The 14,441-nt window shown below is 37.5% G+C and overlaps 2 protein-coding genes and 1 pseudogene across 2 annotated transcripts; all 3 read right to left on the bottom strand.

The window, feature by feature from the left end:
• On the bottom strand, positions 1–2,883 carry LOC130748849 (protein gamma response 1). Its single transcript, XM_057602093.1, has 3 exons — positions 1,941–2,883; positions 1,686–1,772; positions 1–1,341 (listed from the first exon to the last, which is right to left on the bottom strand). Exons 1-3 carry the CDS (start codon positions 2,641–2,643, stop codon positions 311–313), a joined length of 1,821 nt encoding a protein of 606 aa, XP_057458076.1. The 5' UTR covers positions 2,644–2,883; the 3' UTR covers positions 1–310.
• A 300-nt stretch (positions 2,884–3,183) lies between these two features.
• LOC130743487 (DNA damage-repair/toleration protein DRT100-like) lies at positions 3,184–3,981 on the bottom strand (annotated as a pseudogene).
• Positions 3,982–9,690: 5,709 nt separating this feature from the next.
• Positions 9,691–10,483, bottom strand: LOC130748747 (zinc finger A20 and AN1 domain-containing stress-associated protein 5). The gene has a single exon (XM_057601991.1). It carries the CDS (start codon positions 10,347–10,349, stop codon positions 9,915–9,917), a length of 435 nt encoding a protein of 144 aa, XP_057457974.1. The 5' UTR covers positions 10,350–10,483; the 3' UTR covers positions 9,691–9,914.
• Between the last annotated feature and the right edge of the window lie 3,958 nt (positions 10,484–14,441).

The following is a 14,441-nucleotide window of genomic DNA, read 5'->3' on the forward strand; positions in this document are numbered from 1 at the left end:
TAACTCAAAGATACTCGTCAGAGGAGTAAGGTATAATTATTGAATGAGAGCATCAATTCATTTGCTCCTCGCATGAAGTGATTACAATTGTTAGTATATGAAACCTTGCGTCTCGGCATGAAGTGCTTGCCGTGTCAACAAGTGAGCAAATATCTTGCGTCTTAAAATTATGAGACTATCCCTGTATCACTGAATAACATATCTAATGGCCAAGGTACATCTTTCTCTATCTACCAAGTTGGCCAAATATAATGGGATATTGAATCCATGTACAAATCGAACTATATATTTATCAACCTAAAATATATCCTTACATTTCAGATTCAAATCCAATGTTCCAAAATCCTTCAGGAGTCATGGGAGGAACATACCTGTACCGATGCCTAGAAACACCATCAAGATGTTCACAGCGGAAATTCTGCTTACTGTTATCAGGGTCCTTACCATCAGCATTAGGAAGAACAGCATCATAGAACTTTCGGCATTGTTTGCATTCAACTCCTTTTAAATTTTCTCGCTCCGCTTTCTTCCTCACTGGTTCAATGTACTTAAAGCTCTTTTTATCAGCCACTGTAATTGAAGATTGCTTCTTCTGAGGACTGCTTTTGGCATTCAAATCCTGTGTTTCATCATCTGAGCTGTCCATGCATTTGTCTCTCTGAATTGGGCATGGGAGACCTGGCTTCAAATCCTTATTTAAATGTTCTAGCTCAGCTTTCTTCATCACTGGTTCAATGTACTTAAAGCTCCTTTTATCAGCCACTGTAATTGAAGATTGCTTCTTCTGAGGACTGCTTTCGGCATTCAAATCCTGTGTTTCATCATCTGAGCTGTTCATGCTAATGTCTTTCTGAATTGGGCATGGGAGATCTGCCTTGTTCAAATCCTTATTTAAATTTACTCTGATATTCTCAAGAGGAGTATCAAGAAAATCATCATGAGGGTCAGGGCCTGCTCGACTTTGATGGGACCGGGTTAGCCTCCAGGAAGGTGCAGGCCGCTTAGTACCAGATACAGAAGCTACCTTTGCACTGGATGGACATTTTGGTCGAACATAGAAACTCGAAGATGGAGGAATCAATTTGCCTCCTCTGTCATCCTCCAATGTTTTCTCCTTCACTTCATTTGCATCACGCACGGAAACAAACACATCAGGAGTTGTGTTCTCAAGGCCTGCACTAATAGCAAGCGGATGATCACTGGATGGACATTTTGGGCGAACATAGAAACTGGAAGACGGAGGAATCAAATTGGCTCCTCTGTCATCCCCCAATGTTTTCTCCTTCACTTCATTTGCATCACGCACGGAAACAAACACATCAGGAGTTGCGTTCTCAAGGCCTGCACTAATAGCAAGTGGATGATGGGTTAGTAAGTAGCCAAAACTGTGCACTTCACTTCACTACCTTAACCTAGCACTTACCCTTTAGTCATAAGAAAACCGTATGCATGTTATGTAAATTGATACAGATAGATAAATTTATTTCCATTACATTCAATGCCCTTCTTCTTTCCCAATTCCCATAATTTGGAAATTTAGCATGAAACCAATTTTTTTCAATTCCATAAACAACAGAATGGTAACTTTGTTTCATTCAACTTCACCACTATTGCGTTCCATTCCATTCCAATCGCTAAATATCCAAACAGAGTCCAAGAAGACTAAACATAACAATTCAATTTACCTCCAAAGTCTTCCTCTGGGATTTCACTCTCCATGTCTGTTGCTTTACAAGCACCCATAGTAATGTCAGGGTCTTCAAATGCAAGACCTGCAATAACATGCAATAGGTGAATGTCTCGAGTCTCAACCGAAAACCGAAACAATTTCATCACACACCATGTAGAAACCCTCAAACAAACAACCCAAAAACATGCAATTAATTCTTTCTACCACAGATTCACATCATAGCAGAAACTAAACTCATGTCATACATTACCAGGTTCTGTGACTGGACTCTGATGCTTGTCACTCCCCGGCGGCGATTTGCTTCGGCTAAGCATATTTTCTTCAGTGAGACCAACCTTCTGACGAAGATAAACATGCTGAGATTTCAGCCTCTTATAGGCTTCAGTTAAGCGATTTCTCTTCAATTTCTCAGCCTGCAACTCACAACTCATCGATTCCACATTCTCAACAAGGTTCCGATACGAACCCTCGCTCTCCACCCTCTTCAATTCCAGTTCCTCAGCCTCTCGCGTTTTCCTCCGCAGCCTCTCCTCCAACTCATCAATTCTCCCCAAAAGCGACGCCGTTTCACTCTCGCAACGTTCCAGTTTCGCGACCGCGGATTTCCGCTTCTCCTCGCTGGCTCTCAGTGACAACTCCTTGGATCGAACCAGCTCCGTCAGCGTCTTGTGCAGCGCCATGCCTTCGTCGACCTCGCGCTCGAGCTCCTCGATGCGACGGCGTTTGGAGTCGGAGTGCTTTGAAGTGGATTGGAAGTGCGGGTAGATCTGGGAGCAGAAAACGTACTCGATCTGTGAGATCCTGTCTCTGGCTTCTTGGATCGATGCGACGAGGATGGTGCTGAGGCCGGAGATGAGTTTCTCGTCGCCGGCGGCGGCGGGTGGTAGTGGGAACCCTAATTTGGGAGGGTTCCGGTGAGATTCTCCCGGTGCTGCTACGTCTTGTTCGGCCATTCGAGAATTGAAAGGAATTTGATGGAAATGTGTGAAGAAAATGGGGGCAGAAACGGTGTGTTGTACTTATATTGTTGTAACTCTTGCGCGGGATTCAGAATTTTATTTTTTTCTTTTTTATCTTGTTTTTTCAAATGCGGGAAAGGACAGGGAGGGAACTGTCACCAGTGAAAATTTTGTATCATTTTATCTTGTGTTCTACTCCGGTTGTAGCGGCTTAAGACCGCCAAAAACTGTTTTCTGGATCTCAACCGCCAGTAAAATTCACCAACTTTTGTTGCGGTTCTAAACCGCCAAAACAAAAGTATCACTTAACCGCCAGAACTTGTGACAACTTCTGGCGGTTTGAAGCCCTTAGAAATAAACCGCTAGCGGATAGCAACTGTGGCAGTTCGGGACCGCCAAAAGTCGGTCACAAAACGCCAGTATTTGGAAGCAATTTCTGGCGGTTTGAAAGTTTGTGGCACTACCTCACCCACAGAAATTGTAGCAACCCAACGCCAGTATTTGCAAAAGAAAAATTATGTCAAAATAAATGAATTAAAGAAAAAGAAAACCAGTGAACATCATTTGGTTGCGTCGCACGACGGCACCGTCACTCCCTCTCTGTCTCTCCGTCCGTCGTGCGAACCGGTTCGACGAAAAATCCAGATCCGCGAGCCGCTTCATTTGCAGCACGTACTGACTCAGGAATCGAACCGGTGAGTTGGTTACGGTTCAGCAACGCGCGAGTCAGCATGCTGAGTTTTCCGAAATCGCCAGGCAACTAGCCGGCGATATGGTTGTTGCTGAGGTCTAGGTGCTTGACTGCGGCAAGATTGACAATCGACGCCGGAATCTCGCTGGAGATGGCATTGTCGCCGAGGTTCATGACGGTGAGTTGCCGGAGGTTCCCGATGTCGGCCGGGATCGAACCAGCGATTTGGTTACCGGTGAGGTCGAGGATTCGGAGGGAGGAGAGTGAGGTGATGCAGGGAGGGATTTCGCCGGAGATGGCTTCCAGTCGGGGACGGCGAGGGTGGAGAGGGAGTCAAGCTTGCAAATCTCCGGCGAGAGTTTTCCTGTCATGTAACCGGAGCGGTTTTGGAAGATTGGGTCTTCAGACTCGCCGCGGAGGCTGATGTTGGTGACGCGACCAGTGGTGGGGTCGCAGGTGACGCCGTAAAAGCTCCGGCAGTCGTTGCTTGACCAGGTGTTAAAAATGCCGAGGGATGACGACTCGGTCAGGGCAGCTTTGAAGCCTATGAGTGCTGCCAGGTCTGACGGCGGGCAGGGCTTGACGGCGGAGATAACGGCGAAGAGAAGAAGTAGAGTTAGCGAGGAGAGTGAGGAAGCCATGTGTTTGTGTTGTTTGTTTTCAATGCAGATGCAAATGCAATGCAATGAAGGTGAGTTTGCATGGTTTATATACACGTGGTTTGGTGATTAATTATCTTCAGTACTTCCAATACATTAATTAAGGGTAAATTAAGGGTAAATGTGGAAGATTGAATAAACTTTTATAAAATCAATACAATAATTGACATCATTACATGTTTTCTTAATAAGTGTTATTGTCTCAATGAGGTCTTATAATTATGAATGGAAGGAGTATTTAGCAAGTTTCTTCTCATTAAATCATAATCGAAGGTTGTTTAGGAATTGCTTTATCTCCTTTCTCTGAATGGTGGATAGTGTCATGGATTAATGTGATGTACCTTAGCTATCAAATCCGCCACATACTGAGGGTAACAAAGTGCCTAAAACGTCAAGTTAGTAGGTGTTAAGCAATCATCTTCGGTGCAATCAGTGGAAGAACTAGTTGCTAGCGAGTTAGTTCATTTTGAGCAAGTATGGGAACCGTTTTCGACCAAAGTGTTACGTAGTTGACAAGGTGTATGCGGAGTTGTGTGCTCCTAAGTCTTGTCTTTTCAAATTAAACCATAATCACGCAGATAGGCCAAGGTGTTATTTGTATTTTGTTCGTTGGATGGCAACTTACCATCAATTTGTCACAATGCCATGTTTGTCATATCTTTTCAAACCGTACATTCTTTTTTTCCTTAAACAATAATAATAAGGACGTTGGGTTGAGTGATTATGTGTGAATTCTAATGTGAATTTGATCTAAAACTAATGAAAATTGATATATAACATTTTTATAACTAAGAGATTTTGAAATAATTAGGAAAATGTTTTGAAAGGGGTTTTCATGTACCAAAAAAGAAAAGGGTTTTCACGTGTTGTGAAAAATAGGACAACAACTTTGCGTCCTAGATAATCGGTCTGAATCTGAGATTAGCGGCGTTGTAACAGAGAGAGAAACACATGGTAATCGATTACTAGTTTGCCAATGATGTTTAAAACGGGAAAAACCTCAAATTCACTTGATCCTCTCTCACTTAAACTTATTCTTATGGTTTCTAATGATCTTTTATCATCTATAAATAGTTTCCATATCCTCCTAAGACACTACTAACACACTTCAATTTCACATTTTCATGTTTGTGAGGAAAGTCATTGGTGGTTTTTATGTGTTAATTAATTTTAGGGTTTTTCTTGTAGAGGTCAAGAAAAACCCAAAGTTTATATCATATATACCATCAGAATCAAGGATTCAACTAAGCAATACTAAAACCAAATTCTTCACTACAGAGTCATTCATGAAGACAAAATAGACTCCTTGCAACACAAACAAATTGAAGACGATTTTTCCGTAAGGAGAACTAGATCCCCTCATTCTGGCAAGCGTCTTTTTAGAAAAAGAGCGAGTGAGAGATTATGAGTGAAAAGCGAGAATGAAAGTGAAACAGTGACAAAGGCGACTTCAAATGCTAGAAAGAGGTGGTGTGGTATGTATAAATTTAGTTACATTTTTTACTCTTTTATTATCCATTCAAAAAGTATTCTAAATATCTTAAATCCAACAATATTTATTAATGGTACGAACCACCCTAAATTGCCCTTTGATCCACTATATAACAACCCTACCTCAAAATCACACTCTAGAGACTAGACAAAGAATAAAAATAAGGAGGCAAACTAAAGATTTAACAACTCCACAGACCACAAGTGGTAATGAACCTTTATCACCCCTTTATTTGAGGTTAAGTGATAATGAACCTTAGTGGATGTTTCGTAAAGTAAAATAGAAATACTAATCCGTATAAAAATAATACATCATCATCACGCATGATTTATGCACAAAGCATGTAAATCGTAAGAATCACGAAAAATATTCACGTGCACTCATCTCATCTATACCTTTCTCGCATACTTCGTCTTACGATATATTGAAATTTGCAATACATTTTTTTGACAACTAAAAAAAATGAAATACATTGATGACGTAGACAATTTCTTGAATTTTTAATTTTCTATATATCTCACCTCAAGCAACGGTCTCCCTGACTCCCTCTTAATTAATCATTTAAAATTCTTAAATCATACTCTTTAAATTTTTTTATTTCAATTTAATCCTTCTAAAACCTTTTTTTTGACAGCAAAAAGAATTATATTAATGATATAAAGGTACATGTGAAAAAAGCCACATGCATAAAGGAACCACCAAAAAAACTCCACCCATGCTCTTGAAAACTAGAGTGTGTGCCTCATTAAAACCTCACCAGAAAAAACCCAACTGGGATAAAATCCTAGTGCAGGAAAAAGAGTACAACACACTCTAAAGAGCCAAAAATAAAAAACAAACTTACAATAACCCACCCTATTACCTCCCGTCCATCCAATTGATGAAAAAAGACAAGAAAACCAACAAACAATTGATATGCCATAGGTCCAAAACAATTGATTACCATTGCCTTCTAAAACCTTTTATAATCAAAATAATTAAAAATAATAAATTTACCTTTATAATTTCAATAAACTACGATTATAATTATACGTTATATACTTCTTCAATTTTATTTATTTTTTTGAAATTTACTTCTTCAATTTTGACATTTGGCTCTTGTTTGCTACCCCAAATCCGTATCCATATATATTATAAACAAAAGATAAAGGACAAACTTTTAACTATATGATGCGCAAGGATCATATCGAGACATTTAAATGAATAATAGGAAATGCAATAATGATTATATCATTATACAAATATTTTTATGAAATGAAATGAAATTTTGGAACAGAATAAAATAGAGAAAATTTCATAAATAATTTTTGTACAGTAATTTCATAAATAATAAATTTACATAATTTTATTGTATTTTATAAATTAAAATAAAATAAAATAAAATGGAACACTTTTGATATTATTTAATTGCATTTTAAGAGTTTGTATTATGCGAATATTTGCGTAAAATACAGAATTGAATTAAAAGATTCCAAAAACCAATTCAATTCATAAAATATTAATAACAGAAATATGTACATGTATCAACATTCAACAACTAGTGATCAACCTAATAATTAAGTTCACTAATTACTAATTAGTATACTAAAAATGAAATTGTTCACTATGAAACACTTATATTTGTTCGGGTGTGTCTTCACCCCTGTTTGGGATTGGACTAATCATGTTCAAGAAATTGTGATAGTCTTTCATAACATATATATGTTTTTTTACCGAATTGTTTAAACTTGTGTTACCACTTTTATGGGGTCTAGCTTGCATATTCTCATGACCAACATTGGTAGAAAAGAAAAACACATTATTTTAAATTATAATACTTAAATGCATTACAAATTTACAGCAAATTTATTCCATTCCTTTATTCTCTATTATCTGATAAATGTCATTTTTGTCAACTCATTTGACTGCTTAGGCTTTGTTTGTTAAGCATGACTTCAAGAAATAAGTGTTGAGAGGAGGGAGGGAGAGTTATCTCGTTTCTCAATAGAGACGAGATAGCGAAAACCAACTACGTTTATGCTAAATTCTTATTTTGAAAAGAATTTTGGTGGAGAATAAGTAATGTTTTATAACTTTACCCTAACACCTCTACACAAGCACTAAGAGTATGGTTTGAAACAGGCACAAAGGGTATGATTCGAGAAGTTTTTTTATAGAATATAAGATAAAATTATTATGTGGCTCTTACCCAATAACTTAAGTTTTCGGGATAGTTGGTTGTCTGACATTGTATTAGAGTCTCTATAACCAAAAGGTCTAGAGTTTTATCCTTACCACCCCAATTCTTCTAATAAAAAAGTTGAACTGCACATGGTAGGTTAACCTGTGCATTGTCCACACTTCAAGCCCTAAGGGCTCTTGTGTGAGGGGGCGTGTTAAAATATAATATTAAATCATTCATGTGACCCTTACTTAAGAGCTTAAACTTTTGGGATAATCGGTTGTATGACAATTTTGATCCACGCTACTTGTATTTTCATTCACACAGAGCTAGCTAGAGCCGATTGATTCATCCATTTTTCTACAAAAAAAAAAAGGCTTCTAAAGGTATCGTGGTACTCCTAGTTTATGTGGATGATAGTGTGGTGACAGGTTCTAATCAATATGATATTTCTACAATTAAACAATTGTTACACTCAACTTTTCATATGAAAGATCTTGGCCAGCTCACTTACTTCTTGGGGTTAGAGGTACATTATCATCCAAAGGCATATTTAATTTAAGACTTGATCCAGTTGGTTGACCTCACCAGTGCGACCTTAGTTGACACCCGCATAAAAATTAATGTGAAGCCTAGGCGAGATGAAGTTGACCTTCTAGAAGAACGCACTATATATCGCAAGCTAGTAGGTAGTCTTATCCACCTCACCATCACATACCTTGACATTTCTTTTGTTGTCCACACAGTCAACAAGTTCATGCAATCACCTCGATATTTCCAAACATCAGTCAATAGTGAATCGCATCATTCAATACCTTCTCGGGACATCGAAACATGGCTTATCCTTTCCAACTGGATCATCACTCCGGGTCCAAATATACAACAATGTTGATTGGGTCAGATGTTTAAACACAAGGAAATCTACTACTAATTAGTGTATTTTCATCCCAAGTTTTTGAGTTTGACAGCTCCAATAGTATAAAAGAAAGCATTGTTGCTTAGTGATAAGAAACTCTTAAGCTACTAATGTTAAAGATGCTTTAAGTATATAAGCTCCATATGAAAGACATTGACAAGTTTTATGTTGGTTGTCAAAGTCTAACACATCTATTCTCTCCTTCACTCGAACTTGGAATCAGCTATGCAAACAAGGCGAAGTTAACTTTTAGGCGGATTGGGAAACCCGTAACCCTTATGTTGCAAAATCAAACAAAGGCACTACCATTAAACTAATGTCTAACTTCTAATATGGTTTTGATTAATTTCAATAACATAGTGTGATCAGTTATACTAACCACATGGGGTATGGCTTGTTGTTGTTTTTAAAGTATATAAGCTAATATGCCATGAACATATTCACATATTGGATGTGACGAAAATTAAACTCTTCTATTATTAGTTTATTACTACTATATTTTATATTTTATTCCATCAATTTCCATCCATTCAACCCCAAAACAACATCCACCACCAAATCCACCACATACCAATTGGCATCCTCCACCAAATCCTATGCGTTGGATCATGACGTTCCCTCGAGATTCCTCCAAACAAATAATATAAAGCAGAACGCAATTATCATACGGCAAAACTAAAATAATATGAAGAAAATTTACAAAAGCCAACATATTCCACTCACTCGCGAGACAATGCTATCATCCACGTGGCACTCCCCCATTGGCTACCCAACCGCTCAAAAAGCTAAAAGTCACTGTCTCAGTGTCTCGTCACCAATGACAACATATCGCAAGCGCGCGATATATATTACAATATATCGTAAGCGGGCGATACGATATATTAGCACTTCGAGATAATCGTCACATGTCAAATCCGGTTGGTCCAGCCAACCTTTTCTATCATCTTCTTCGCTATTCTCGAAAAAACCCAAATTCAAAGTACAACGCAAATTGACAACTATACCCTCATAGGTTTCTCAAATTTACTCCCCTTACCCCTGAATCTGAAGCTATTGCAAATTTGCAATTGTTCCTGAAGAAGAAGAATAACAAACGAAAACTGAAAATCAAACACAAAATAATAATCAAAATAAATTTATAAATTTCCAAACCAAACTAAAAATACATAAAAATTTAGAAATTATGAAAAAAAAAAAGATCGAAGCACGATCGAACACGAGATCACAGAGAAGTTAATCTTTTTTTTCCGACAAAGACTTCTCAGCTTCCACAAATAATTGTAATAGCGATCGTAAAAACGACAACCGGTGTTGCCGTTTCGTGTTGTTTTTCTTCGATTTCATCATCAGAGCTTGATGATCTTCGCTGCTCTGACGACAGGATTCTCCCTCGCGATGGCTTCTCGTCCAGCGGCTTTGTAGTCGTAGGAGCAGTCATGACGGTCGGAGTAGCGGTGGTCGGCGCAGAAAAGCTCCCCGCATCGGCAGCGGAATCCGGTTAAACCGACCCTCCGACGACACCCGGAGCAGCGGTTGACCGCGCGTTTGGCCTCCGACGGCGTCGTTTGGGTTGTTCCTTGTGCTTCCTCATCATCTGGAGGGTGAGATCTCTTAGGAGATCGTGCTGGCGTTGCGGTGACGGTTGCGTTAGCGGTGGCCTTATCGTCAAAGAATCTAGACGGTTCTGAGATCGAGGTAGCTGCGGTGGTGGCGGTGCACGGTGTTGTTTTGGTTTCAGGAACCTTGAATTCGGTTTCTTCTTTTTTAATTTTGTGAGCCATGATGATGAGAGGAATGAAAATAATTGATGGATTGAGAGGAAGAGAGGAGAGAAATGGGGTGGGATATGAAAAGAGAAGAGGATGGGTTTGTGTTTGTGTTTGTGTTTGTGTTGTGAGGTTGGTAATGGAATAATATTGGGACCTTATGGAGACGCGTATTACACAAAACTTGGTTGATGGCCCACTGTGCAATTACAACTTTGTCCACTTTCTTTTTCCCTCTTGTCCCACCACCGCCAGCCAGCCACACAGCCTTCTCTTTTGACGTGCTCTTTCCATTTTATTAAAAGAGAAAAGAAAAACAACAAGCCAAGTTGCACACCCACAATTTGTATGAAAGAGAATGGGAGGAGGAGGAAAATTTAAATAATTTATTTTTTACAAAGAGGAAAATATACTTGATGGGGAGGTTTTATATTATATTTTTTTTCTTGGAAGTGGTGGGAAAGTATGGTGAATGTTAACATATTGAGTTTTTTTAATGTGAAGGAAAAATGGATATTTACCTTTCCCTTTCATCTATTGTGAATTGACTTTTCTATTTTTAAAAAGTAAAAGATAATTGAGAACGTTCAATAAAATGCAAATCAAACTCAATTGTGTGTGTCTATGTTTGATCTATAAAGGTGAAAAATGAGTGGAAATGTGTGTATATATTATAATTTTTTATCTATGAAATAATTATGTCACTCAAACTTTACTAAATGTATATGATGACAAAAAAAAATTGTATATGATGAGAACATAGGGCACATGAACATCAATAGAAAATGACCAAGAAGGCTCAAGAAGCATGAAAAAGGATATAGAATATAACTAAACATTTTTAAGGGCCTGAATTGCATGGTCAACAAGCAATTATAGAGAACAATGGTCAGTTTTGTGGACTATTTATTGGGCCTAAATTGATGATCAACAAGCAATTAGAGAGTAATTAAGTTCAGATTTTTTTATTTTAGTATTTTTTTATAAGTATTTTTTTATAAGCTTAAATTTTAGTATATGTAATTTTAGGATGAAATTTCTGATGGCTTTTTATATTTTTTTAAGCTGGTTTTTAGTGCCATTTACAAGTTATTAAGCCATCATTAAAACTAGTGGACTTTTACTTAATGTTCAATGTGATGGGAGATGAAAATTACTAATGAAGTCATTTTATTTTTACTGTCTTTCCATGCATTCAGGGGCGTATCTAGGGAGGGGCAGACAGGGGTCATCGCCCCCCAAAAATTTTGAAATTGTTACCGACTATAGGTATTTTTCCAAGCTAGAAAGAAAGAATTTGTCGTTCCAACTGAGACATTATCATTCACATGTTTCCCGAGATCCTAATTTAGGAAAAATTTCTAGTTTATCCGAGTTTTACCAGAAGTTAATTGAAACAGGAAAAGCAACAATGTTTCCACTTGTTAATAGATTGATACGTCTTGTTTTGACACTCCCCTTTTCAACAACATCTACAAAGCGATCTTTTGATCTTTTTCTGTAATGAAAGTTGTTAAGACTCAGCTTCGCAACAAAATTGGAGATGATATTCTCAGAAATTTATTAGTTGTTTATATCGGGATACCATAATAAATAAATTTAGTACTATGAAAGAACGAAGAGTTGTATTTAAATATTTTTTTACTATTTAAAATTTATATAACTTTCAATGAAGATTTTTTTAGTCTTATATTTCGCCCCCCCCCAACAAGAAAATTCTAGATACGCCCCTGCATGCATTGCTGAGTATTCTTTTATACACTGTCTCTGCAAGCAACGAGTATTATTTATCATGCCTTTCTAGGCATGTTGAGTATTCTTTTATACATTGCATATGCAGGCACTGAGTATTCTTATGTCACTGCCTCTCTATGCATAACAAGTATTATTTTACCACTGTCTCTTCAGGCATAACAAGTATTCTTTTGTCACTGTCTCTTCAGGCATAACAAGTATTATTTGTCCTTCCTCTCTATGCATTGTTGAGTATTGTTTAACAAGTCTCCTCAGACTCAATGGGTATTTTTTTACCCCTGCTCTCCAGGCATTACAAGTATTTTTTTCCATGCCTCCTCAAGCATATTGATATGAATTGATTTCAATCAGGAGTGTTGTTCATACAGACTTATGATATACAATAAAATCAATTTATTTTTAGTTGTATAGGGTAGAGCTAATAGACAATGAGTTGCTCTTGATCCTTTCATGGAATTGAGTTGATCAGGTTGTGTAGACGTTGAACGCCATTGATCAAGATCAGTCTTCCATTTAGTATAGGCTTGAATATCTTCGTTGAGTTAGCTCTGCCTTGATATTTTTCATCTCGTTGTTGCTTCTGCATTTCAGGTCATCTGGAAGTGAGAGTGTAGAGCTGGACCATCTACTTTAACGACCTTCTTCTTCTTTTTGCTACATGACTCTTTGATTAATTGGATTAAATCAGCTTGTGAGAACTCATGTAGATTGAGAATGTTTCTCCTCAATTAGTGCATTCTATCTTCTTCATTTTTGCTACATGGCTCTTTGCTACATGCACTTTCAATAGATTGGGAATGCTCCACCTCAATCAATGCATTCTATCTTCTTCTTCATCATCTTGTCAACGAGATGCATATAACGTTGAAGCTTGACCTCTCTAAAGCATGTCTAGATATAAAATTGAAGTTCATGCTTTTCTCTTCTTTCTTTTCATCTCTTCTTTTCTCTCTTCTAAATTGAGATGTTTCTAATTGTTTCTCAGCAATTCACCTTTCTTTGTAGGTGGTTTGATCTATATTGACATCGACAACCTTTACTCTTTGAGAGAAGATAGAGGAAACCCAAAGCATGAGATCATGCACCAATGAACCATGAGCTTTGTTAATTTTTTGTATGTGCCTTATTGTAACTACTTTATTATCTACTTTCTTGTTTTCTTAATCAATTAACATTGAATTTCCAAGCATGACTCTTCGATTGTGCTTATCAAGGGTACTGGAAATGGTTGCTATTGAATCGGGTGCAGCCGTTATTGTGAGGGCCATGTGGAGCTTCTCATGCCCAGCAAAGGTCCAAACAGTAACATGAGATTGTAAAATCTTGGCTGCGAAGTTTCCAAGTATTACCTTGTCACATGTTAAGAGAGAACCAATAAAGTTGCTCACGCCTTAGTTTCTATTGCATCTATTTTTCTTCTCATTGTATATGATAAGGTAATCCCCTAAAAAAGTCGCCAAGACCTTACTTGTTGACTCCGTTTTTATGAATTAATGAAGTGCAAACTTTTCCTAAAAAACATGAATTTCAAAGGGCTTTCTATTTTTTATTTTATTTTAGGTACCCTTTGTATTAATTATTTATAATAAAAATGAAACATGTGTTTAATATTGATGCATTTTTTTGAGACCAAATATTTGATATATTTTACTGAACAAGTTGCTTACTTGCTTTACTTGGCTTGTTGCATTAATTTATCATCATCGTTACAGTGGGAAAGATTTGGCTAGTTGCATTTGTGACTACTTGCTGACTGAAAATTGTCTGATATTTCGTTATGTTTTGTTACTAATTAATAATTATCGTATTGGAAAAGAACGAAGGGTACAACGGGAAAACAAAAGTGTAAAAAATGGTAAGCAGTGACAATAGGGAATGTGTCGGCCGCCCAATCTGACCACGCCACCACGGTGGTCATTTTCGTCCTCTTTGTGGCTCACGCGTGTGCTTCAACACGTATTCCTCTTCTCAGCTTTGGCCTGGCACTGCTTGTACGCGAGTTTGGGTCCCTCTCACTCACTCCCATGGTGATGGAAATGGGGTGCGTGCCTTGTTTTTCACTACTTCTCCTCTTAACCGAGTAAAAGTTTACAATTGTTTGACTTGTTTCTAGGGTCGTTGTTTCTATTATATTTAAAACAAAACAAAACATAAATGGCTATTTAAAATTAAGTCAAAGTTGTGATAAAAATGTGTTCTTATAAGTTGTTTTGATGTGTATCCGCACACCCTTAATGGAACTTAATATATCCACAATTAACCTGGTACCTCAAAGCGAAGCATTGATCATACTAGTCAGCTTACCACCCAAAGTCGAGTCTGAGATACATTCATACGACTAACTTATAAGGT

This window comes from Lotus japonicus, chromosome 3, assembly GCF_012489685.1.
Source record: "Lotus japonicus ecotype B-129 chromosome 3, LjGifu_v1.2".
Classification (NCBI taxonomy): Eukaryota; Viridiplantae; Streptophyta; class Magnoliopsida; order Fabales; family Fabaceae; genus Lotus; species Lotus japonicus.